Genomic DNA, 24,202 nt, shown 5'->3' on the forward strand with positions numbered 1-24,202 from the left:
AAATTCGACAATGATTTGTTTATTTATATCGTAAAAATATATAAAGTTGCTCTTCATTTTTGTTGAATAGAATATTTTTTCTGCATAAGTATAAAAATAACGTAATCCATTCATTGATTGGCTTTCAAGCATAAAACATTCTTTAATTCTTTTTAAATCTAACGCATTTCATGCAAACTTAATGTAACCATATTAACACATATCATTTTATGTTTTATCAGCTGCATAAAAAAATGAATGAAAATCAACATTTGTTGGTTTTATTTTGGAATCGGCAGGGTGAGAAATAAGTATGGTTTCATGGAATCGTTAAACGGTTTAGAAGATAAATCGGAAATGTTAAGACTCACAGCGAATCAAGTCATTTTCTTTTAATGGTGGCAATGAATGACAATGGCTTTAAAATTGCATATTGAGTCTCACACACATTGTATTAAGTCTTTTGAATTAATTGATTTAGTTTGCGTTCAATTGCAATACCGTCGCACATTTCGAACTGTCTCTGCCATTCCAAAAATATTAATAAAACATTCATAATATATATATACTTATTTGTTGGTCTAACATTTCTTTGAAAATTCAACCAACTTATGATCAAATAATAGGATTTTTATGAATAGATAAATTGTTTGCCCAATTATTTCTTACATGCTACGAATATTATATCATATATTTTCTGACACTTTATGAATATACAAATACATGTAATATAGTAAATATATTTAGTAAAACATTCCTAACAAGCAGGAGAATAATTTAATAAAAATTTGTATGCTCTTTTCCATTGGCTTGCATCGTATAAAAAATATCTCTGTTCATCTTAAAAAAATATCCTCGTTAACAAAATTTTTTTTTTGTTTTTCTTTTATGTGTTTGTATGTGTGTGTTATTTATGTTCAGTGTTTGTTTTTTTAGTTGAATTAGTTTTCTTGTTTGTTTTAATATACTCAGTGTGTTATTTAATCAATAATTTATCACGGACCGTTTCGTTTTTGAGGTAGTATATTGACATTTTTACAAGAGACATTTTTCTTCCCACTCTTTATTTTATTGTTTTTTATACTTTTCTCACTGAATGACACAGCATTTTGTTTTTGTCAATGGATTTTGCATAGAGAAAACAATTCAATGTAAATTGTTTTAAAATAGATAAATGAAAGCATTTTGATAACGTTATCAGTATATGCGCCGCTAAAATATTTGGGGTGTACGGCACATATTCAATAGTTGTTTATAACACATAGAATGATTTACACTCTCATTGTTTTATATTTTCTTTTGTTTAAATGTTAGGAAGCGGTAATGGATTCGAAATATTGTAAATTTATTCAAATGTAGAAGATAAAAATTCATTCAGTGGAAAATAATGTAGTGAAGTTCTATTCCAAATGAATATGTGTTCTGGTGTTTTCAATTAGTCCAGATGTTTTCAGCATGCAACATCAAACTTATACATTATTAATATATTTTAAAAAGCGGGTTATTAATAAAGCATTTCTTCTGCGTCTATTTAAATGAATTGTTTTAATTTACGATAGAGTAAAGCCATAGGCCTAAAAGATGCGTATCCAATTTTTATTTGTTAAAAATGCGACTTGGTCTCTCTTTAAAACGTTCCAATTTTCGTAGAAATAAGAGATGGATAAATATGATCCATTTAAAAATGAAACAAAAAGACAGGTGCTTTTTACACACACATAGAACAAATTAACATTCAAGAAAAGTTCGTATTTTGTAAAAGCATGTGTGGTCATTTAGTGATTTTCATTTTCATGGCTGTTGTTTGGTATCTAAATAAATTATTTCCGCAATTTTTTATTATGATTTCTTAATTAATAGAAAAGTTGTTCCTTTTTTTTTCGTAAAAGATATGAAGAGAAATAATAAACAAGAACATTAAATGGCTTAGGAAATCTAGTGATACACAATAAAAAAGAAATTAGTCATGAAACATATGTAATAATTTCGAAAAAACCTACAAGTTAATTAATCAATAATCACAGACCAAACAAATTGAAAATGACATTTTGTAAAAAAAGGAGAACAACCCATGATTGTATTTATTTTCTGTGTTTTTTTTTTCAAGGATTTTGCTTAAACAAATGCACGCTCCGTTTGATGATAATCAAGGAACGAGCAAAAAATCCATCGAAATGATATTCAAATATTGTATATTTTATGTACAATAGCCCGAGCTGATTTTCATTGCTCTGGCTTTAACTAAATCTTAATGTAAATAATATATAACCATTCACAGTACAAAATAAAACGTGTCATTAAAAATGAAGACGAACCTGATCAATTGTTTTGAACTTTGAAGATGAGACTCTTAAAATGAAATTAAAATATTCATCACATACGTTATTCATACAAAAAAAAAAAAAAGAAAAAAACAAAAATAGCGCAGAATGAACGAAACAATCTAACATATCACGGATATTAGTTTTTTTTGTATTGTGTGCTTGTTTCATTAATTCAAATATTAAACGAAAGATTTAACGACAAAAAAATAAAGAAAACTATTTTTGAATTTTGGAAATAAAGAAATCTTTGAATATAACATAATTGAAAAAAAAATCATTTGATTTCAATAAATTTATTTTTTTTCTGTTAAACAAAACGAACAAAATGATTAACGTATACAAAAGAAAAAAACAAAAGATAGATCGTGTTTGCAGGACAACAAAAACATATATGCAAACCATTCGTTGGATTTTGAGTCCATATATTGTGTGTGTGTCTTCCTTTTTGGTGGTGAAAAACAAATTTTTGGAAAAACATTCGTTTGTTTTGTTTGCTTTTTGACATAAAATTTAAGATACTTTCTTTTCGTCTTGATGCGACAAACTTTACCTTAATTATGTTTTCTTTTCTTTGTTTTCTTGAACTTAAATAGATAGGATTTTAATTGTTCTGCTTTTTCCTCCTTTCAACCAATTTCACAGTTTAGTTCCTGACTTGTTTTCTTTGTATTTTAGCTGGTTTCAGTTATACATTTATAAATCTTTAGTTTAAAACTCGGTTAAATTCTCCATTTATGGTCTTAATAGTTAATAGAAAGAAAGTTATTTTAGTGGGGGCATTTAACATTTAGGTGCGAATCTTCGATTCGTTTTAACATCATTTAAATATATTTTTTGTAATTTTTCAGTTTTAAAAATTATCGACAAAGTCCTTACTATTTTATATATCGCATGAAAATGGTTTGGTTATCGATTTGACGAAAACGAAAAATCTATATATATATTGAAATTGATTTTTTGTTTGTTTGAATATCAATAATTCGGATCATTGTGTGTTTTTCTGTTTTTCTTTGAAAATCAAAACTTATAGTCTACGGTTTTGTTGCCATTTTTTCTTCTGTTTCTCGTTTTAATTGGTACAAAAATAAACTCTATCACTAGATATTACTTTTTTTTCTTGTGTATTTACAATCATAATGACATTTCTTTTGAAAGGTGAAAAAAATGATAAACAAAAAGATTCTTTCAAAATGCTACAGTTGATATTTTGTGTGTGTGTGTGTGTCTGTGTTTCGATTCGAGATCGAGTAAACGCATTCGAAGGATATCTTTTTCCCGTTAGTGGTTTTCCATAATACATTAAATCTCTAATTCTAAAGAAAATCTTATCTCAAGAGTTCTTAAAACTGTTTCAAGTATTTCATTTTGTTAAATTATAATTTGCATATGTTGATTACAGTTATTTATCAAAAGTGCGACACATTGGTCGTATATAAGCATACTTTGAATTCTTTATGTATTCTTTTGCATGTATTTCTGTTATGGACACTTGATTTCACGTGCCACAGTGTAATGGTTTGAATGTTTGTTTATCGCTGTCATTTGATGATGATAATAGAAAAAAAATAATAGAAATAGCTGTCTTGTGTCACATTTTTCTTGCTTCAATTCATGCATTTCATTTCATTCGTTTTGTTGTGCTAGTGTTAGATTTTCACCCAAATCAAGTTAGTTCTCGAACAAAAAAAAAATGAAAACAAATCCAACATTAGAAAGAGAAGGAAAATAAATGAACCTAGTCAATCATATCAAAGGAGATAATATGAAACGCGCACACGATAGCAAAATACTGTGAATATAACGGAATTTTCGATGAATATGCACAATTCGATATGCGCTGCGTAATTTCATGCCACTCAAGCATCGAATTTCTGGGCCTGCTACAATTCTTTTTTCAGTTTACATTTTTGTGGTGGACGCATTTGATTAAATTCAATTGTTGGGTGTCAAAACAAATGCCGCTCTGGGAAAACTGTAACAAGACGCTCATGTCATGCGATTTGATCATATTTTTTTTTTATTTGTACGTTGTTGCTGCATCAAAGGTTTTTTTTCTTGCTGGTGACACGACGTCAAAAAAAAGCAAAAAACTCATATCAAATTAGAATGCATTGAACCCGTCGAGTGCTGTTGCTCATGTGAGCTGCGCAAAATGCGAAGTTTTTTTTCGTGTTGCACTTTGTTGTTTGCCCGGTTTCGTTTCTTAGTTGTCCTTTTGCGCTGTGCGTGTTATCATTTGCTGATAGTTTTGAGCAGGCTGTAATTTAATTATTGCTATCGAACGTGTGTGTGTTTGTGTGACTGATAGTTTCATTTTGCTCGCAAGCAAACAGAAAATATTCTAAATTGTATTTCATTATCATTTCCATTGAAATGGATATTCTGTCCAGTGGCGATTTAAGGTGAAAACATAACGAAAAGAAAAATCTAGATTGCGAATGAAGTGACGTTGATGTATGTAACGTGAATTCGGCTTTATTTTTTTTTCCTTTTTAAAGGATTAAAATGTTGACACATGTTGAACAACTATTTCACTATACGTTGTTAGCTTTTACTTGGAAAACGAATATATCTTTTTTTTACAAAATAGAAAAACAGTGAAAAAATAAATCTTTCAAATTACTAGATTTGAAATCACAATACACTGAGAATTTCATTCTTTTTTTTATCAATTAGTTTTTTTCAAGAGTTTGATGTTTTTTTTTTGTATTTTACAGCGTTATTTTATTTGCTTTCAAAGCAATATTTGCCATTAGATATTCGATGTTGGTCGCGTTTCGGTTGATTCCAATTTTGACGATGAATATTTTAAATGAAATTGTTAACACTTCTCTCGGGAAAACTCGGTCGATGAAAAACTGCAGCAACTTGCACTGCGATTGATGCTCTGAACAGACGGTCAAACAAATTAAACAAATCCATTTAAATCTCACTGAGTCCACCGTTCGGTATTCCGCACTTCACTTTTTCTAGCACTTTATTAACGAATTCCGTGGATGTTCCAGCAATCTGGAATTCTATAAAATTCATCGAAGTAGATAGAGGAAGAGAATAAAAAAAAGAGTCGATGAGAAAAAGAAAATTAAAGTGAGACATTTTATGAATTCAACACCGTTGAAACAGGAAAGGGAAAAAAACCACACAAACATTGTTTTTAAATTGATTATAACGACAAACAATTGAAAATTCAAATTGTGGCAATGCTTGCTTTATTTTTATTTGCTTTGGATATATTAAGACTTTGATCAGTTTGCGCGTTGTATATTCGTACGTAGTATGTATATATTTCCAATTTTGTTTAAACACTCCTTTTCCGTTTTTGTTGTCATTTTTAATTCAATTGCTATTCATTTATGCTGATCAAAGCAAAGTTAAAACAAATAAAATTGATTTTCAATCAAAGAAAACAACGCTCGCGTCAACGAAAAAAAGGGGGTGCGAAACGCAAATGCAAATGATTGTGACTTCAGAAGAAGAAGAAGAAAAATGTGTTATGTATTATACTTACTTGTGGCGGCAGCGACACAACTATCAATTTGTGTGTTAACCTCCTCAGTGTTCTCAGCGAGATGGCTGTATTTATAAGCCAGGGCTTTTTTAACATCCTCGATGCCAGAGATTAAGCGTTCTGTATAAATAAAGAAGGCCAAACAATTTGGATGAGCAAAAAAATGCAATTAATATTATAGAAATGAAATGAAATCGAATAAAACCAATTAAAATGTTCAAATGGTCAATTAATTAATTGGCATTCACTTACTGTGCTCAGTTTCAAGTCCATACAATTTAATTTTATTGGCTTCGTGCTGTGCCTTCTTCTTGAGACGGCATGCTCGCGATGCCAATTTATTCTTTTCTTTGCGTAATTTAGGCCGTTCCTTGAATGGCGATTCATTAACCGATGTCATTTGATTGATTGTTCGTCCCAATTTATCCAATTCCCTGCCAATACATTGTAATTTACGTGGATTTGGTGTTAGATCGTTGCCATCGCCCTTACGAGCTTTACCGCTGTGCTGTAATTTCGTTTATAAAACCGCATCGGTTACCATACGTTTTTGGTTGGACTTATAAACAAGTAAGAAGTAAAGAAAAAAAAATGTACCTTAATTCCTCGCACAGAACAACTTGGACTAAAAACTGGATCGGTGACTTCGTTCAAAACATGTGGATCTTCAACTTGAGTTTTAATCACTAAGCGTTGTCCCTTTGGTCCTTTGGCTTGTACATTGTATTGCCAGAAATATCGTTCCTTTTTGCTTCCTTTTGGATTTGCATTATCTTCGTTGCCGGAGTCTAAAGTAAATTGAGAAATATTATTATTTTCACAAAATTCAATTTCGTTTAAAAAAATGTGTTTACCATCATCAGTAGAGTAATCTTCATAGTGATCGCTGTCACTGTCCTCGTACCCCTCATCGTGTGAGAAATCATTTGCTTCGGGGCTAACAATTCCGCCGGTGCTCAATGATGACGTTGAGCCGGCTTCAGCTAGGCTACCCGTCGATAGTAAATGTTGACGTGGTTCTCTGCGTTGCCACATTTGTTGTGGCCATCCGGAAGAGTTGGCCGGTGCTGACGATGACAAACACGAATTTCCACCGGAGTGTTGATGAGCAAATTGCAAACGACGTTGATGATAGTTTTCATGTCGATTTCGTACCGCACCAGTTATCGTTGATGGGCCGGGCACCGATTGGCCGAGCTTTGAATTGGTACGATCGGGTGATTCTTGTTTAAGTAGATCTTGTAACGTGGTGTACTGTAATTTATTGTTGTTTGTATTATTCTTGTTATGTGTAATCGTGTTGTTATTTAAAATGTATGGTGGCGGAGATATTGAATTATTTAGCAATGGCGAACTGGAACTGCCATGACTTTCCGGTGAAAATGCAGCATTTGAATTAAGTGTTTTTGGTGTATTGGCCTGATAAATATCATATGGACTGGTCGATGAGATGTTTGTTTGTTCGTCATACAATAAAGCATCACGACCAATAGCAATGCCTTGTCCAAACAATTGATTTGTGTCATTTTGTTGATGTTGTTGTTGTTGTGGTTGGTGTTCGATTTGCATTTGATTCGTTGCTAGATTGTTATGTATTTGGTTTGTCTGTAGCAATTGTTGTGGCGGTGCGGTGGAATCATTGAATGAATTCGCTTGCAAATTCATTGTCGTTGCATTATTCAAAAGTGTTAGTCCCGTATTTTCCGATGGCAAAATTAGGTCTTCAATGTTCAAATCTTCCAGTGTTGTATCGCCATTCAATTCAGCCAATGTTGGCGATTGAAATAGATCCGATTTATCTACCTGAAATATATCATCTTCGTCCATTTGAAATGGCTCTTGTTTTGTAATCAATGTTTCATTGATAATGCTCCACATTGCGTTCGAATTTGAATTCGAGTTTGAATTTTGTAATCCAAACAATGTGCTTGAAGATGGTATATAGATGCCATCTTGTGTCATTTGTGGTGATTGTGATTGATCAAAATCAAAGTTAAAATCATTAAAATCGTTCAACATTTTGCCGGTACATGGAATTGGTACCGATTGTGTCAACATTGGATTATCACGAGTTGATTCCATTATGTGATAAATCGGTTGTTGATTATTGTTTACGTTGCTATTGTGCACCTCCGATTTGATCGCAATATGCGAATAGCTTGGCAACGAATTTGAGTATATCGGCTCTGAGATGTTTGTTTGATAATGCGAATGCGGCACTTGATTCTGATTTTGATTCTGGTTTTGATGATAGATTTGTTGATAATGTTGTTGTTGTTGTTGTTGTTGTTGGTGGTGATGGTGTAGGTGGTGTTGTTGTTGTTGTTGTTGATGATGATGATCAATATTATTATGAGAATAGTAGCGCTTCTGTTGATTCATTCTGTTGTAAAGTAAAAATAAGCAAAAATATATATAAAAAACGACGAATCAGCAAAATGTGGTGTGCAATTAACAGGAAATGTAAATAAAATTCTTTAGAAATAAACAGATGCTAGTCATAAGATGCTATGGTAAGTACTTAAATTGAAAAAGATATAAAGAAAAGTAGAGTGTTTAAAACAGCTACACACGTGTAAAATAACTAATTCTTCTATTCAATTTACTTTAAAATCTAAATTCAACGTCTTATTATTGTGTATAAATTCATGGTTTTCCTTTCATTTCCACATTCATTGCAAGAGAGAAAAAAAAAACTCAAAAAGATACCATTTCTTTTGATTGAGGAATTGAATTTTTGGCAAAAAAATCGTCTATTTTTATATGAAAAAAATTAAAATCACGTGAAAACCATCACAAGATGCAACTTATCTTTTGATTCATTTAAACGAAAGCACATATTCCATAAAATAAATTATTTGTGTCCATTAACAAAATGAATTTTCTCTCTATTTATAGAAGTTATGACACAAAACTGAAGAAAAACACAGCAAAATTAATGTACGAGAAAAAGAAAGAAAAACAACAAACAAAATGAAAATGCATGCATCCGTAGGGGCAAAGATTAACACATATTCTGTGTAAATATTACAAAAATATCACAAATATTTATTACAAATTTGCAAATATTTGCTTGTGAATGAAGTGAAACGTAGTTGATTTTCAGAAAGCCATAATTTTTTTTATGTCCAATGAATATTCCACAAATCAGGTAAATATGATAAATATCGAACAAATAATCGCGATAATAAATACCATTCGCAAACATTATTTACGGCATTTATTTTTAAACTTCTTTGTATTTATTTTTGTAAATATGAATGAATATCTAAAGTCCCTTTTGAATGTCTCTGTTTTGCGACAGCGTTCGGAGGTTCAACGTCGAACAGAGCAGTATTCGAAAAGAATCATCTGCTATTAATTTACTTTGGAAGCGTTTAAGAGAATGCTTTCACTCCAAATTGTTGTTGTTTTACATGTTTGTATATTCGTTGACATTCAACAGGACCGATCCGTTGAATCGCCGCAATAAAAAAATGTGCGAATTTTTTATGCGGAAAAACAAACTGAAATGAAGATGTGCCAAAAGTGCGAGAAAAACGTGCAAAACCGAATAGAAAAATAAATAAATGTCCAACAAAAAGAATGACTAACGTCATACTCAGCTCAAACGAGCAGTACGTGTCAAATTTTAAAGAAATCGAAAAAAAAGTAGTATCGTATTATAAAGTACATTCATTTAAAAGAAATTTATTACTCGAAATATGACCATATAGCTATAAAACTATGACAATTTAAACACGACAAGAACATCACATAACCAATTTAATTTTCATTGTGATTTATAAATGAAATGGAAGGTAATTTGTGTTGTGAAACAATAAAAATAAATCGCATAAATTGGAGTCAAAAGAGGGAGAGAGAGCGAGGTGGACAGAGAAGAAAAATAAAGGCCAAGAGAAAGTGAGCGTGTGTGTTGGTGTGGGGCATCGAAACGGAAAATAACTGTCAACCATTGCATGTAAAATAAAATAATTCGTGCAAGGTCCACGTTGTGATGTAAAAAAAGACGAATAAGAACAGTGGAAAAAATGCGATAAGCGTCATTTTAACAACACCAAAGAATGCGTGCACGAGTGTGAATAATAGATAATATTAATGAAACACATTTTTTCGTCTTCCAAAAGCCATCGAATAAAGTTCTATATGATGTGACAACAAGTCCAACAATCCATCACTTATTTCATGCTCAATGAAATCTGTGTTGAGTTCAATATCATGAAGTTGTTCGTTCAAATGGATCATAAATATATCGAACAAAATTGCCCAAACAATAGTTCATTGCGTTCGATTCAATTAAGTTTGGTATATATTTTGGGGCTCATTTCGTATGTTCCGTATAAATACAATATTTATAAGCGCGCTGCTTGCATACAACCAAAGTACAAATGTACATGTAATGGTACATCAAAGTGTATAAAAAGCGAAAACATTGATCATATGTTTATCGTTGAACGAAGAAATAAAAAAAGCACTTACATCCATTATATATGTTGTCTATATACAATGGGAGAATCAAACATATGGCAGCGTATTCATCATTGTTGTACATTGTCATTAGTGTCGAGTCGACCGAGCGCGAGGTACTCTTTATTATTCGATTGGCATTCACGCAACGCGAGCAACGGGCAGAACCCAGAGATATAGACACAAATACCCAGCTGTACATGATGATCATCAACTTCGATATTATACATATATTACAGTTTGTATACGCTTTGTGTGAAATAGCAATTGATTCAAGTGAATATGTGAATTTATTCGGTTGGTTATACTTAAATTTGACCTTGAAACTTCTCACAACAGCATTACACATAGAGATGAAAATACATTGCCTTTGCCAAGACAAAGAGACTCACAATAATCTCACATTCATTAACACATCAGATATACAATATACATGTATGCGAATGATATCCATCTTGAAACAAAACGAACAATAAAAAAATATTGAGTTTGTAAATTAAAAAAGAATATGAACATACACGCTGAACGTTTATCATGGCGCGAACTAGACAGCATGCTTCTGCTCAAGTCATGAGCCAATGTAATCGAAAGCGATGGTAGCACAGCGTTTCTGTATTACATTCGATCATAATTATATGTATTCATTACTTAATAACACAATAGGCATTCAGATATATTGCTTTTTCCGCCTTTTTTCTTCATCCGCGCACCAACGCATTGTAATCATATCGAAAATATCGATAATTTAACCAAATCACTTTCACATTGAATAAATCTTTGTGATGATCGGTTTGTTACACATTGTTTCTATGCATCAAAATAAATTTAATTGCTCTTCACCTCGAATTATGATACAAAATATATAGCGTGTCATATAAATCTGTTGAAAAATTGAAGTTTATCCATGTCAATCACAATCAAGCAATATATCAACGCCATGTTGTGTGAAGAGAAAAGATAGAGGAATTTGTTTGGAAAAAATTCATGAGAACTGTGCAGTAGAAGAAGAAGTGAAACAAACACACTCGACGCCTGTGTACATATATCTATAGCATACTCTTTGGTTTATTTAAAAAAAATCACCTACACAGGGTGACCCGAAGAGGGCAACTGGTTTTTCTCTATAATCCAACAACATATGATTTATGACAAATTTACATACAATATCTTCGATTCTACTGAGCGATTCCTGCATTTGCACAACCAAATGATTCATTCAATCTAAATGTCACTGTTTTGTAAATACTTCTTATCGTTTATTTATCCTTTATCGAAATATTGTAATTGTCGTATATAGTTTTGGATTGATTATTTTATCAACGACCGATAATGTCATTTTTGTTGAATCGGAATGTAAACAACTCAAAAACTTCACATGACATTTACGAAACGATGAAGAAAACATCAATAAATATATGAATTAATAAGATACAAATTGTCCGTTGTTAAGAATTAAAATGTTTTGCCTTTAATATGTTTAGTATTGATCGCAAACAAAACGACGACAAACTATGCATAGAATTGAATATGATATGATTTGTATACTCTTCACGCTTAGTCATGAGGATACCAGGCTTTGTAATTTAATACTGCCATTGCGAAATAACACAGCTCATCATATTTTTTTGAAGGAATTTTCCGTTAGTGTTATGTTCTTAATAGATATAGATTAGTTTATAAGTCCATCAAAATGATCGCCCAAAGAAAATAAAACTCTCTCTTTTTTTTCGGTAATGTTTTGGAAACTTTCCGAAATATAAAACCATTGGTGAAATAAAGCAGTGTTCGATGCGCATGAAAAATTCGTTCAAAATATTCTGCGAATGGTGAACAACCCGCACAAGGTCAAAATTAATTAGAATAATTCAATGTCAAAACGTTTCTCTTTTCATTCTTGCTTGCTGATATTCTTTCTGTTTTATTTTTTAATGTATTCTTCTTGTGTGGAATTTCTTTTTTTTTCGGAATGAATAGCATCGAATTACATGTAAACCATCCTGATGGTTTCGTTCAATATGTCTTGGTGCTCGTCAACATGTTTCGCTCCATATTTCGTCGGTTTAGCGATAAAAATATGACAAAAATAGGGAAAAAAAAACTTCGTCCGAGAGTGAATTCAGCCAAGTGTTAAAATGAAGTACACAAAAATAAGCCTTATACTCTTGTAGAGTATTTCTAGTGATTTTTGATTGAAAATAGCAGCTCTTTGTGAGAAAAAAAATCAGTTTCGGTTTCTCTTTCATTATATTGGCTTGATGATTCTTAAAATAAAACTAGAACCGAACGTATTCATCGCAATTATTCATTATATATTTCTCTCAATTCGATACGGGCGATGATAGAAAATAGCCGAGCAAAATATACAATAGCGAACACATTTGCTATTTTATACCGCGGTTTTTTTTCTGTTATTAGATTGGTCTTTGTTTGCGAAAAATTAATTTAATTTAAAAAAAAATCGACTATTTTGGAGTTTGTACAACATCGAAACATTTGATCCATGTGAATCACGCTCGATTTTAAATATCGATTTGCTTCTGTACACGTTGATTGAAACGTGTTTTGCATTTGAACTAAACAAAAAAAGCAACAATACCTTCTGGCTATAGAGGAAAATAAAAACTACACATTTCGCATTCATGTGATTATTGAGTGGCATTATTTATCGATTGGCTGTTCTGTACATATACTCAATATTTGCATTGCCAAAATGTTCAAGTTTTTAAAAATGAAAACAAAGGTGATGCACGCTTTGTGCAAAAATTGAAACGTGAAAATGTCGATTTGAATAACAATAATAATAATTGGTGTGACTAATGAAAATCGAAATGAAATGCCAAAATAACAAACAACAGTAGAAATGGCAGCACCAACAGCGGCGGTGGAGTGACACATAATACTAAAATTGTGAAAGAGATGGAATGAGTGGACGCTAGGCATGCCTAGCAAGTACGTTTTAATCGTGTGTATACACAATGCTGTTCGCTGATTGGTCCGACTCGACTTTGTCAGCTGTGTGTCCCTTTCTCATTTCTGTTTTGCTTTTATTTTATCTTTCACGCGTGTGTTTGTTTATTTTTCGTTTGTTTGTTTAGATGAATCGCCACACACAGCTTCTATATATCGATGTGGTGGCGCAAAATGTGATTATGTATATATACCCATCCATTTGTCGACATCATCTTTTATATTGTCGGCATTTTGCCGATTCAATCAAAAAATTGCACGGAACAGTGTTTAAATATGGCACCCAAAAAAAAAAATTCCCATCGACACGAATAACAGCAGAAAGAACAAAAACAATAATAGAAAGAGAAAAAAAAATTGCTATCGATGAGCAACCGTTGAACGGACAATCGTACAAAGCAGTATGGCTGCCACAAATCGGAATTTTTTGGATTTTTTTTTACTCTCGATAGTAAAAATGGAAAAAAATAATGAAAAAAAAAATAAGTGTTGAAATACCATGATATGACGCCACTGATCACTACTCGGCAGCTCAAATTGCTTCCATGCGCTTGAACTTGATACACTTTTTTGTTTTGCCAAGTGCACTTCTCATCAAATCACCTTGATTAATTGTTAACTGTAATTTTCTTTTGTCTCTTTTTTCACCAAAAAAAAAAACTTTTATCAAGACACACGAACAAAAACAATTTTTTGAACAATAACAACAAAGTGACGCAATATAAATACAGTTAATAAATGCTTTGCATGCAATAATAATAAGATTTTTTTGGCCGAGAACTTGAACAAAAATGTTGTTTCAATTTTGTCGGTATTATCGAATTATATAGCGGCTTCACGGACTATTTTCTGTCGACTAACAGAACGATTACGAATTGGTTGTGCACAAAACATTCTATTTGTTTGTTAAAATTCTATTTCAGTGTTCGTAACAACTACATGTATGCGAGACTGTATTCAATAATAACATGCCGCAACTCGATGTTGGCACAATCGAAAAACAAACCCACATTCACAAAATTGCCATCGACACGAACAATGCGTACAAGAAGACGGCGTACATCTTTCGTTAACTGTGTTAGTAGAATCTTGTGCGCTTGAGCGTCTCGAAAGCTTCATTGATGTGAAGCCAAAAAATTACAAACAAAACATTCACCATCAAAACACACGGTCGGGCATCAACACACCCAAATCGGTTGCTTGTCAATGTATATGACATGTATGTGTAATGTTTGTTTATATTATTCAGGATCTGGTCGACTGCGTCAATCGAAGCCCATTAAATTCCATCTTTATTAATATCGATGCAATTTTTTGGATGTTCTCTTTCAATCACAAGATGCCGTAGATAAATTGAAAATGAAAATACAAATCCGAGGTTGTGTTAATCAATATGCCTTTTATTTCAACCAGATTTATAAAAATAAAGTATATGCATATTTTTTGTTTGCTCTGAAAAAAGGTACAAACTGAAAGCAAATAAAAAAAAAACAACAAAATTTGATCTAAAAAAATACATAAAAAACGTAAACAATCTGATTACAATCTCTTTCGCACGACGTGAAGTCTGTGTGAGTGTGTTTTTATGTAAAAAAAAAATACGCCAAACCGAATTATATCCGAATAACTTCAATTTCAAGGTCAAAATGTTTGAATGTATTGTGCTGGGTGTATGCGTGTGGCGTTACATGAGCGCTTGCTTACACTGTGGCAAATTCGTTTCTTGTAGAGTGAACCGAATGGAGCATATGATAGATGGATGCAGTGTAAAAGAAAAAACGTATATTCTTATGAAAAGGCACACAAGTCGAGAGTTGTTTTGCTAATATTGGCAGTAATTTGAATGAACAGCCTGGGCAACTACAGGCCTGTATGTAAATACATCACATTCTGCCAATATATGCTTAGAACACAGAAAATTGGCGGAGAAAAGTACATAATATCAAACGAATATCTATTTTATGTATATATACATGGCGTGACTGGCTGACGCTATACAAAATTTTGTAAACAAATTCTAATACATAACCACACCAATCGCATGAGATTATATACGCTGTGTGCAAAATTTATAAGAACATCTAAATCGGATAGTTTACGAGTGTTTATCGGTGTGTGCGAATTTCATTAAATTTCATCGAAAGACATATGTATAAACAGCAAGCAGCAGTCGAATAACAACATCAACAACAACAAAAAGAAATAAAAATAAAACCCGACGACGGCATGTTGTATGAAAACAAAGTTAGCATTCGTACAGTCACACAAAAATAATGAATACTCTGTCTTTCCAGCGGCTAAACCACCTCTTTCTATGATGATACACTTTGTTTCTCTTGAATTTATTTCTTTTGGCTTCAAATGGACAAAATGTCTTTAACGCAAAATACAGATGGATTTCATGTTCGATTACTACACCACACTGTCTTTGCGCAATGTCATTTATTTTCATTCAGAATTTCATTCGCATCGTGTAACAATTGACAGAAGTTTTGCAATTACAGCTGAATGGATAGATAAATGAAAATAAATACGAATTTAACATGAACATTTCTCACGTGGTCTCTAGAAATGTATGTGTTTAATGATAAGATATACTATGCTGATGATTGAATGGCGAAAGAGCGGAAACTCCACTAAAGACGGTTGTTAATTTGATAAGAACAGCGACCAAATTCGGAACGATAAGTGATGAAGTGCCATTTCCAAAGACTACAGCAAGTTTTGTTGTAGATTAAATTTAAATTCGACATTTTTATTCCGTTAAATTGGTTAAAAACAATTTATGAAAATGTATGCTATTCATTTGCATTACGACTAAAACTTGTTATGACGAATGAAAGCCCACAACGCGAGAATGATAATGTTAAATATTTCGCAAATTATCATAAAGCTTAGACGCCGACTTATGGATTACACATGCCTGGTTTTACACATGTGTTTCAATTGGCTAGATTGAAAACAATGCAACAGAGCAAAAAAAAAAAAATCAGTCGAAACAAATCGATTCGTAAATATAGTGTAGTATATGGGAATGAGACGAGGAAAAAAGTACACAGATCCGAGCACGTGTTCAAGCTGTTGCAAACTAGAATTCAAGGTCGACCACTCTTACCACCAAAACAAAGACGAAAACGTGTAGAATTCGATGCGGCTCTATTCTGCTGAGATATGAAAACAAAATAATAGACAACACTTACTATATGGCGCACGGTTGGCGTCGTGCCGTCAACAATGTAATCATTATAACTGAAATTTTAATACACGCCATTAACAATAAGCTTCAGATATGCCCTTTAACTCATTTATCGATTTGATGCAATTGACAGAACCGAACGAATGGCGATGCGCAAAAATGCAATTCATTGCTGACAAAAAAAAATATAAGCGTGTAACGGCTTAAAGCAGTTTTTGCCATGATACGGTTAACTGTGTGTATGTGTGGAGGTGTAATTCAGTAGAAAAGGGTCTCAGGCGATAAATGCGCTGTGTATTTTACGTTGAGCAACAGCCATTAAAAAAAAGCAATCAATGTTCAACGAGCCAGAGTTTCAGCCAATGTAATGTAATGAGATTTCTGTGTGTAAAATACCTCAGGGATTATCTCGTTGAGGCAATTTCGTTTTGGTTTAAGGACTCGAACCGACCGAAAGAGAAACACAAGCACTTGTAAACAAACTATTCAAATGAATCGCATCGATTTACATGTTTGCATAATGCACACTCAACTGAATGCCAAGATAGTAATAAACAAATTTAGTATAGATTCTATCTAGCATTTCAATCGACTTCATAAATTCAATATTTATTCAGTTAGCAATGAGTCAGCTAAAATAGGTGTTTTCCCCCACACAGCATACACATCAATGTGTAATTTCATCCAATCAACAAGGTTATTTATTGTGAGAATGTGATTGCATTTCGAACGTGATTGCCTATTCGATGGACAACGCTCATTAACAGCCAATTTGATTGGTGTGTTTAATTCTATTCTCTTTCTCTCTGGAGGCAAAGCGTCAAATTTCTAGTGTGCTTTAGAAGCACATTTATATGTGCTTATTATTTTAATTTGTAGATATCGAATCGGCTGAGCAACGGCGAAAAATTTAGTGATGATGTGTGTTCCGTTATCATGGTCGACCGATAAAAGTAATTCACACAGCGATTATATTCAAATCAAAATTTCAACTACTCGAAACATTATCATTCGAAAACATGTTTTTTTTAGTAAAGTTTTCAGATTAATCAAATATAAATTCTAAATGAAGACATTTTCTTTTCGAAGAAATTCAGCGAATCCGGTTTATTTAATGGTCGAAATCATTTGGGAGTGAATATGTGTGCAAATGGTTTTGCGTGTCATTTTCACATGTTTCTAAAAAAAGGAAACCAAGTAAGTCCCGAGTCAAAAAAAATATTTGAAGTTGAACCTTCACCAAACGAGCTTTGATCGATTTGAACCCCGACATTTGGAAATTACTCATTCGTGTATGGAAAACTTTGCTTATTCAAATTCAAAGCATTTTATTTATTTTTTTGTACTTTGAGTACTTTCATCTGAAATATTTTCTTTATTTCGATGATGAAAGCTGCTGGTTCAGTGTGAAATCAAAAATTCCTCACAAAGAGATTGTAAATAAATCGTTCGAACAAAGAGGATTGACACCAACCACATTTTATTCTTTCTCTCATATCGAGCTCGAAATTGTTTTGAATTTATTTTTATTTGGTTCGTTTATTTTTGGCTGAACTGCAATTCCATAAAAGTTCGAAACAACAAACAATACAAACGAAAAACAAAAATAAGAAATACTCATGAGCACGCATATCCTTTATTGATTTTTTTTTCTTCGCCGCGTAAACAACAGTTTAGTATATTGGTGTGGCTCTATATATGAGCATGTACAACATTTTCCAAGTGAAATTCCAAAAAAAATATGCCATGCTTAGTTGTGCCAAGCATGAATCTTGTAACACTAGTGTGACGTCAATGTTGAAAAACAACCGAAAGTCATATAACCGAAAATTGTCACAAGACGCCACTGTCGATTAAATTAGTGAAAAACAAAAGCAGTAACATAGTATATTGACTCATAAAAATGAAGAAAAAAAAAGAGGCTCGACTCACGCCACATTGAGATTATTGTTGTATGCTTATATGTGTGTTTACGCGCACACCAATATATAATAAACATTTATATACATAAAATGGTTTGTTTATGTCACATATCCAAGCTCTCACGAATGCTTTTATAAAAAAAAATATATAAACATATAATCAATGTTCGTTGCTACTCTCTTATTCCAGTCACACAACGATTGCAAATGATGTTATTGTCTTTATAGCTGAACTTTGTCAACGGTTTTTGTATGATAGCAGTTCACTTAGTCTCCGATGTGTGTATGTGAATTGTTTGCAATTGATTTTGCATTCATTCTTCATGCTGCTGCTGCTTGTTGTTTGCTTTGCAATTGGCGATGTCTCAATTGAAGTGCCCAAGCTTTAAGTATTGATGTCAATTAAGTGACTTCAAAAGTCAGAATGAACATCAATTAACCGACATGACATAGAACGATTTTTGTTTGCATTATTTTCATTCGTGTACTTCATTCGCGTATACAAAGTCAAAAACTGAATAGGGATTTCCACAAATCAAAAGCTCTTCAAAGCAACAATGGCTTATAATAAAATAATGGCATCTCAATGATAGCTCATATGTTTACACGACATACATTTTGGCCGTGGGCGTCACTTTTCTACAAGTGGAAAAATTATCTGGAGCTTTTCGATAGCTCAGTTCAATTCCAACATTAAAGAAAACAAATGTATCAACGATTACATTGAGATACAACGTATTGATTGCCAAAATGAAAAATAACCAATTTGCGTCATTCGTGGGAAGCAATTAATTTCGTTATATTTTCATAGATCAACGTAACTTGTGCGTGCATTTTCAAAATAATAATAACAAGACTCAAGTGTGGCTCATGTTCATGCATGGGATGGCATTATCTTTATTTGTTTTCTTTAACCCCCGAATACATAGCTGTGGATATTCGATTTGGATCCCGGTGGAAATATCAGCGCGCCAGACATAAATGATCGGAAAAGTATGTAAATTAAAAAATAAAATCGAAAAAATATGTAGAAATTGAGATAATTGAGGTGAAATAGAATAATGGAATAAAAAACTGATAAAAAAAATTGAATCGAAATTTTTTTTATATCTTTTATGCGTGGAAGATTTTAAGAACGTTTCAATTTTTTGGAGCACGCATTTGATTCAAAATGCGTGATGTTGTGTAAAACATTTTTGAAAAAAAAGATACTTGAGATCATTGAAAAGGGTAAATCGATAAACAAAAATTGAACACTTGCCAATTAATGCGAATGAAACATAGAGAGTATTTATTTCCATTTCATCAAATACATCGAAACGATCATTTTATTCGTGTATATGAATAACCAATTTTCCCGCATAATAATTCGACAATAGAACCTTGGCTTCAACTCAATTCAATTAACATGAACTTATAGTGCTTCGATGTTGACATACGCATGGCTTTGAACACATGCTTAAAATAACAAAAATCTGTTCGGCGGATGGATGTTAGAAATTTGCTCGCAAATCGTATTGGCGCTAAACGACATCCAATGAATAAAATTTAAACGAGTTTTATAAATAAAACAGACAAATGTTTCTTATTCTTGATAGTTATATTTATACGATTAAACATTCATACGAAAAGGAAATCGGCAATCATTCAAGGTCACATTCAAAAACAAAAAAGACTTCTGTTACTTGACAAACACATAAACTCCTCGTAGTCGCGCGAGCTCGTTTGTTTTACAATTGAAATGGGGAACAAAGGGCCGCATAATTACGTGACTTTGAAGAAAATGAAGAAGAAAAACAAAAAATTGTGTTCCTAAAAATAAAAAGAACATGTTCCTGCAGAACAAATGGTGGGACTAACAATGTATCATGCTTTTTATGCATAAATGTTATCAACGTTTATCCTTTCATGTTAAATTCACATTGGAATTATGACAAATGGTATGTAGCGTGAAATGTTAGGGCTTAGCATAATTATACCAGTTTTTTTGGGGTTTTGTTTTCGAATCGTTAATGAATTTCCAGTTTTTCGTGAGCACGGTTGAGAGCTCTTATACCCCGAAAATGTGTTTTGATCGTAAATGCTTGATTGCTCGAAATAAAAAAAAACAAACTCAGTTTTTTGTAAATAAAAGCATTCAAGTTATATATACGCCACAGTCCATTGTTCAAAAGCTATTATTTTATTTAGCTTTTGTGAAGCGTTTTTATTTCACACGGAGCCATGCACTTATTTATTAAAACATCGATAAAAATAAACAGTTCAAAAATATCCCTTTTTTTTGTCAAACATCCAACGGTTGTGCATAGAAAATAATAAACAATTTTAGTGATAAAATCACATGCATACTACTGATAGAGAATAAAACACCAACTACTGAAAATGAAATGTCAACGGAAGTTGAACAAAATAAAAATGGAAGTGAACATTTCATGTTTTTTTTTTTTTGTTGTGTGAGAGTTGTTAATTAGTAAGTGACTTACCACATATATTAATGGCAATGAAAGTTTTTCTTATTTTCTGATAAAATGCACATACATATGATGAACTGATGCAAGGCGACAACGTCTTCTGTGTACGAAAATCACACACAAAGAACATCGATCATTTTCCAACACATTCAGTCAGTTAATATAAATATTACATTTAAATGTGTTATTATATTATGATTATATCACGTACATAAAATGGGTAGCGAGAAGAGAAAAAAAATATATAAAATAATTAAAACACTTGATTTGAAAATGACAATTCAAATAAACAGTAGATAATTGATTAAAATCTATTTCGTATTTATATTAGAATCAGGTTCTGTTACGTTTTATAGATGATTGCTGCGGTGGCGTCTCATTAAAATGTGGCTACAATAAAAGGTTGATGCATCGACGTAAATGTTCACTGCGACAGAGTTCATTCACAGCGTTAAATTTAATATTTCATTTCAAGAATTTGGCGTGTGTGTGAAATTTTGCAAGAAGAAATGTGTGGCGTGCGAGACTAACTGTTTTGAAGGACTTCGCTCCAATCTGTATTTATTGCATGAACCTATAAAATATAAATATCCTATCTCTGATTCTTATTTCTTTTCTTTTCTTTTTCACTCCACGTGTAAATTAGTTTTTGCATTCATCTGTTGGGTTCAAAATAGACGACTTCGTTTCATTACCCTTTTACAGTTTGCTAAACCATGTTCGCTTATCTTATCGTTGCAACGAACCAACAATTACTAATACTATTGTGGTTGATGATTTCTTTTTTTCCGTCTCTCAACAATTTTTTCTGAATCGATCGGAATTTAACTTGTGTGTATGATTACACAACTAGAGAAAACAATGTGTGCGTGCTATCAACGTGTTGCGATTTGTTCAGCTCCAATTAATAAATTGAGAGCTTATCCTATTAAAATAGAAACCGATGTAAAAACAGAAGGGGAAATATTATAAAAAGATTAAGACGGTTAAAAAAGGCAGCAATTGACCCAATTTTCACTTTCGCATATTTTTAACGCAAAGTACATGTGATAATTCTCAACGCAACAAATGAAGAAAGAATAAAATATATATAAAAACTACTCATGATGACAGAGCGCAAACAGAAACAATGTGAATAAGAGAGATAGAAAATGTGAAATCAAACAAAACATTTATAATCGCGTTCTTTGTGAATATTTGTCGTACTATGACGACGACAACGAATGGGAACGTAGATTCGGATTTTATTTGGCGCAAATTATTAGTACTGCTACCTATATTTAAATTGTTCGTCTTGTGTTCGGGCCAGATTTTGATTCGGCGCAAATCACACACGGCCTGAATGAAATCGAACCGATTTTAAATAAAATGACACGCATTTGCTTCCGCAAAATCAAAACATTACGAATTTCAAATGTTCGTCTAATTTTGTCATGTTATTTTGATAACATACTTTTCTTGTTTTAATACGAATTGATGAATATCAAAATAGAGGAAAGATACGAATTAAGAATGAAAGCGTCAGAATGACGAACGAATGATTTGCATGTGAATGGCGTGTGACAATTTAAAATGACATGAGAGATCGTTGCATGTATAAAACGAATCAGAAAACTTTGATTTTCTGTATCGCAAATAATATAAATAATCGAATTGGTTAAACATCTAAAAATAACCATTATCATACACGTGTCTTATTGCTCCCACACAATCTGTGTGCCATTTAGCTCGTGTTTGATTTATCATTGTTAAACCAGAACACCGCCCAAATGTTCCATACATACACAAACCGTGTTTTGTGTGCCACAATGCATCGACCCAAAGTTCTATCAGTAATGCAACGACGGAAAAAGAAAACAAAATGACAACGATAATCAACGTAACTACGTCTGATGCAATTCACGGTACAAATACAATGAATCGATTGATTTGGGTTCGTTTATTTGATTGTGCATAGGATAAAAAAAGAATACAAAACAACAATCTGTGTTAGTAAGAACATGTTTTCAGTACAATCATATGATCAGTTACTATTTATTACGATTATTTGATTTGTTTGTTTATTTAATGCAGCACATTGTGTCAATTGCTCATATTAAATCAACGAAAATAAAAGCGACACACATTCGCGAATAAACAATGTTATATACGATGTGTTTGTATTGCGATTAGATGCGTCTGCAAATTGCATAAATTTTTCTTGCACGAGCGCCTCTATTCTCGATAGAATCGCCGAGAGAGAGAGAGAGATGGGACGGTGCAGAGAGAAATGAGGAGAAAAAAGTTTCGTGAACACGAGCCGACATTAAAAGTAAACAATAGCAGCTTCTCAGTGCATGCGCTTGTGGCAATTTCCGATGTTATTATTATTGCATCGTCAAAACCATTTGGATGTGTCCTTTCAAGAATATTTTGATCTTTGCCTGACTCATTCGTATTCATTTTTTTTATTTCGTTTGTTCGTTTAGTGTAAATCGGTTGAATTTGCTTTCTAGCATGTGTGATTATCTGTGGTTCCATTTATCAAGTCTATCCGGGAGAGCTTATAAAAATTACACACGTACATCAGACGATTTCATTCCGATTGTGTTGCCTCCTCTCTATCGAAATGCAATTTATCAAACGCAAAGTCTAAAATAGGTAATATAGCATTCGATTTGAACTAATGACATTTCGAAGAATTCGTGGGCAATTTTAAATCAAGCCATTGATTTAATTTTTAATAAATACTAATTAGCATTTTTCAATCGTGAACCGAAAAAAAAAAATGTTATAAAATGTCGATATGATTGGAGTCATGGATTTATATGGATTTTAATTAAAAGGGCCAACCTTCTGCTCATCGCATTGAACAAATTACGGAAATAAAATGACCATACATTGACTATTTTAAATGTTCGCATGTCTGTGGCAAACAACAAATTTGGTTCAGCTGGAACCAAAACAAAAGCAGGTGATGATGAAAACATTTTATAAATTTCATTATATACGATTGTAATCTCGTTTGACCCAAGCGCGCCAGTGACAGCTCATAAACATGTATTCAGATTATACAAATTTTTAATTGAACGGCTATGTGTAAGTGCGATATCTATGTATGCGAACATATGCGAACGTTTCTCTCTATCTCTCTGTGTGTATATACATTGTGAATCATTTAATTGGATGTGTGTTCAGTTTCATGAATACCTTTAGCGGCACACAATAATCGCGTATTAATAATGATCATCAGAATTTGTATTGCATGTGGTGGACGATTGTTTAATTTAAATAAATCATTGCTGTTGTTTACAGTATACAATGCGATACAATATGCAAATGAACTGAACTCGAACGAATGACACACGAAAACCCATATACATGAATTC

General features: G+C 32.3%; 1 protein-coding gene across 3 annotated transcripts in view; it reads right to left on the minus strand.

The window, feature by feature from the left end:
* Positions 1–2,606: 2,606 nt before the first annotated feature.
* Positions 2,607–24,202, minus strand: part of LOC116342777 (protein CREBRF homolog) — a 30,544-nt gene continuing 8,948 nt past the window's right edge. The window contains exons 3-8 of one of the 3 annotated variants that reach the window (XM_031770517.1): positions 20,847–20,934; positions 6,666–8,194; positions 6,409–6,599; positions 6,064–6,319; positions 5,812–5,931; positions 2,607–5,320 (exon numbers count right to left, since the gene is read on the minus strand). In XM_031770517.1, coding sequence (XP_031626377.1) covers positions 5,226–5,320; positions 5,812–5,931; positions 6,064–6,319; positions 6,409–6,599; positions 6,666–8,193 — 2,190 coding nt within the window. In that variant the 5' untranslated portion in view covers position 8,194; positions 20,847–20,934 and the 3' untranslated portion in view covers positions 2,607–5,225. Of the gene's footprint in view, positions 5,321–5,811; positions 5,932–6,063; positions 6,320–6,408; positions 6,600–6,665; positions 8,195–13,743; positions 14,028–20,846; positions 20,935–24,202 lie in introns of those variants that run through there. The other 2 variants (XM_031770518.1, XM_031770516.1) reach the window with 2 other exon arrangements.

Source organism: Contarinia nasturtii, unplaced genomic scaffold, assembly GCF_009176525.2.
Source record: "Contarinia nasturtii isolate CC-2019 unplaced genomic scaffold, AAFC_CNas_1.1 Cnas_scaffold_928, whole genome shotgun sequence".
Classification (NCBI taxonomy): domain Eukaryota; kingdom Metazoa; phylum Arthropoda; class Insecta; order Diptera; family Cecidomyiidae; genus Contarinia; species Contarinia nasturtii.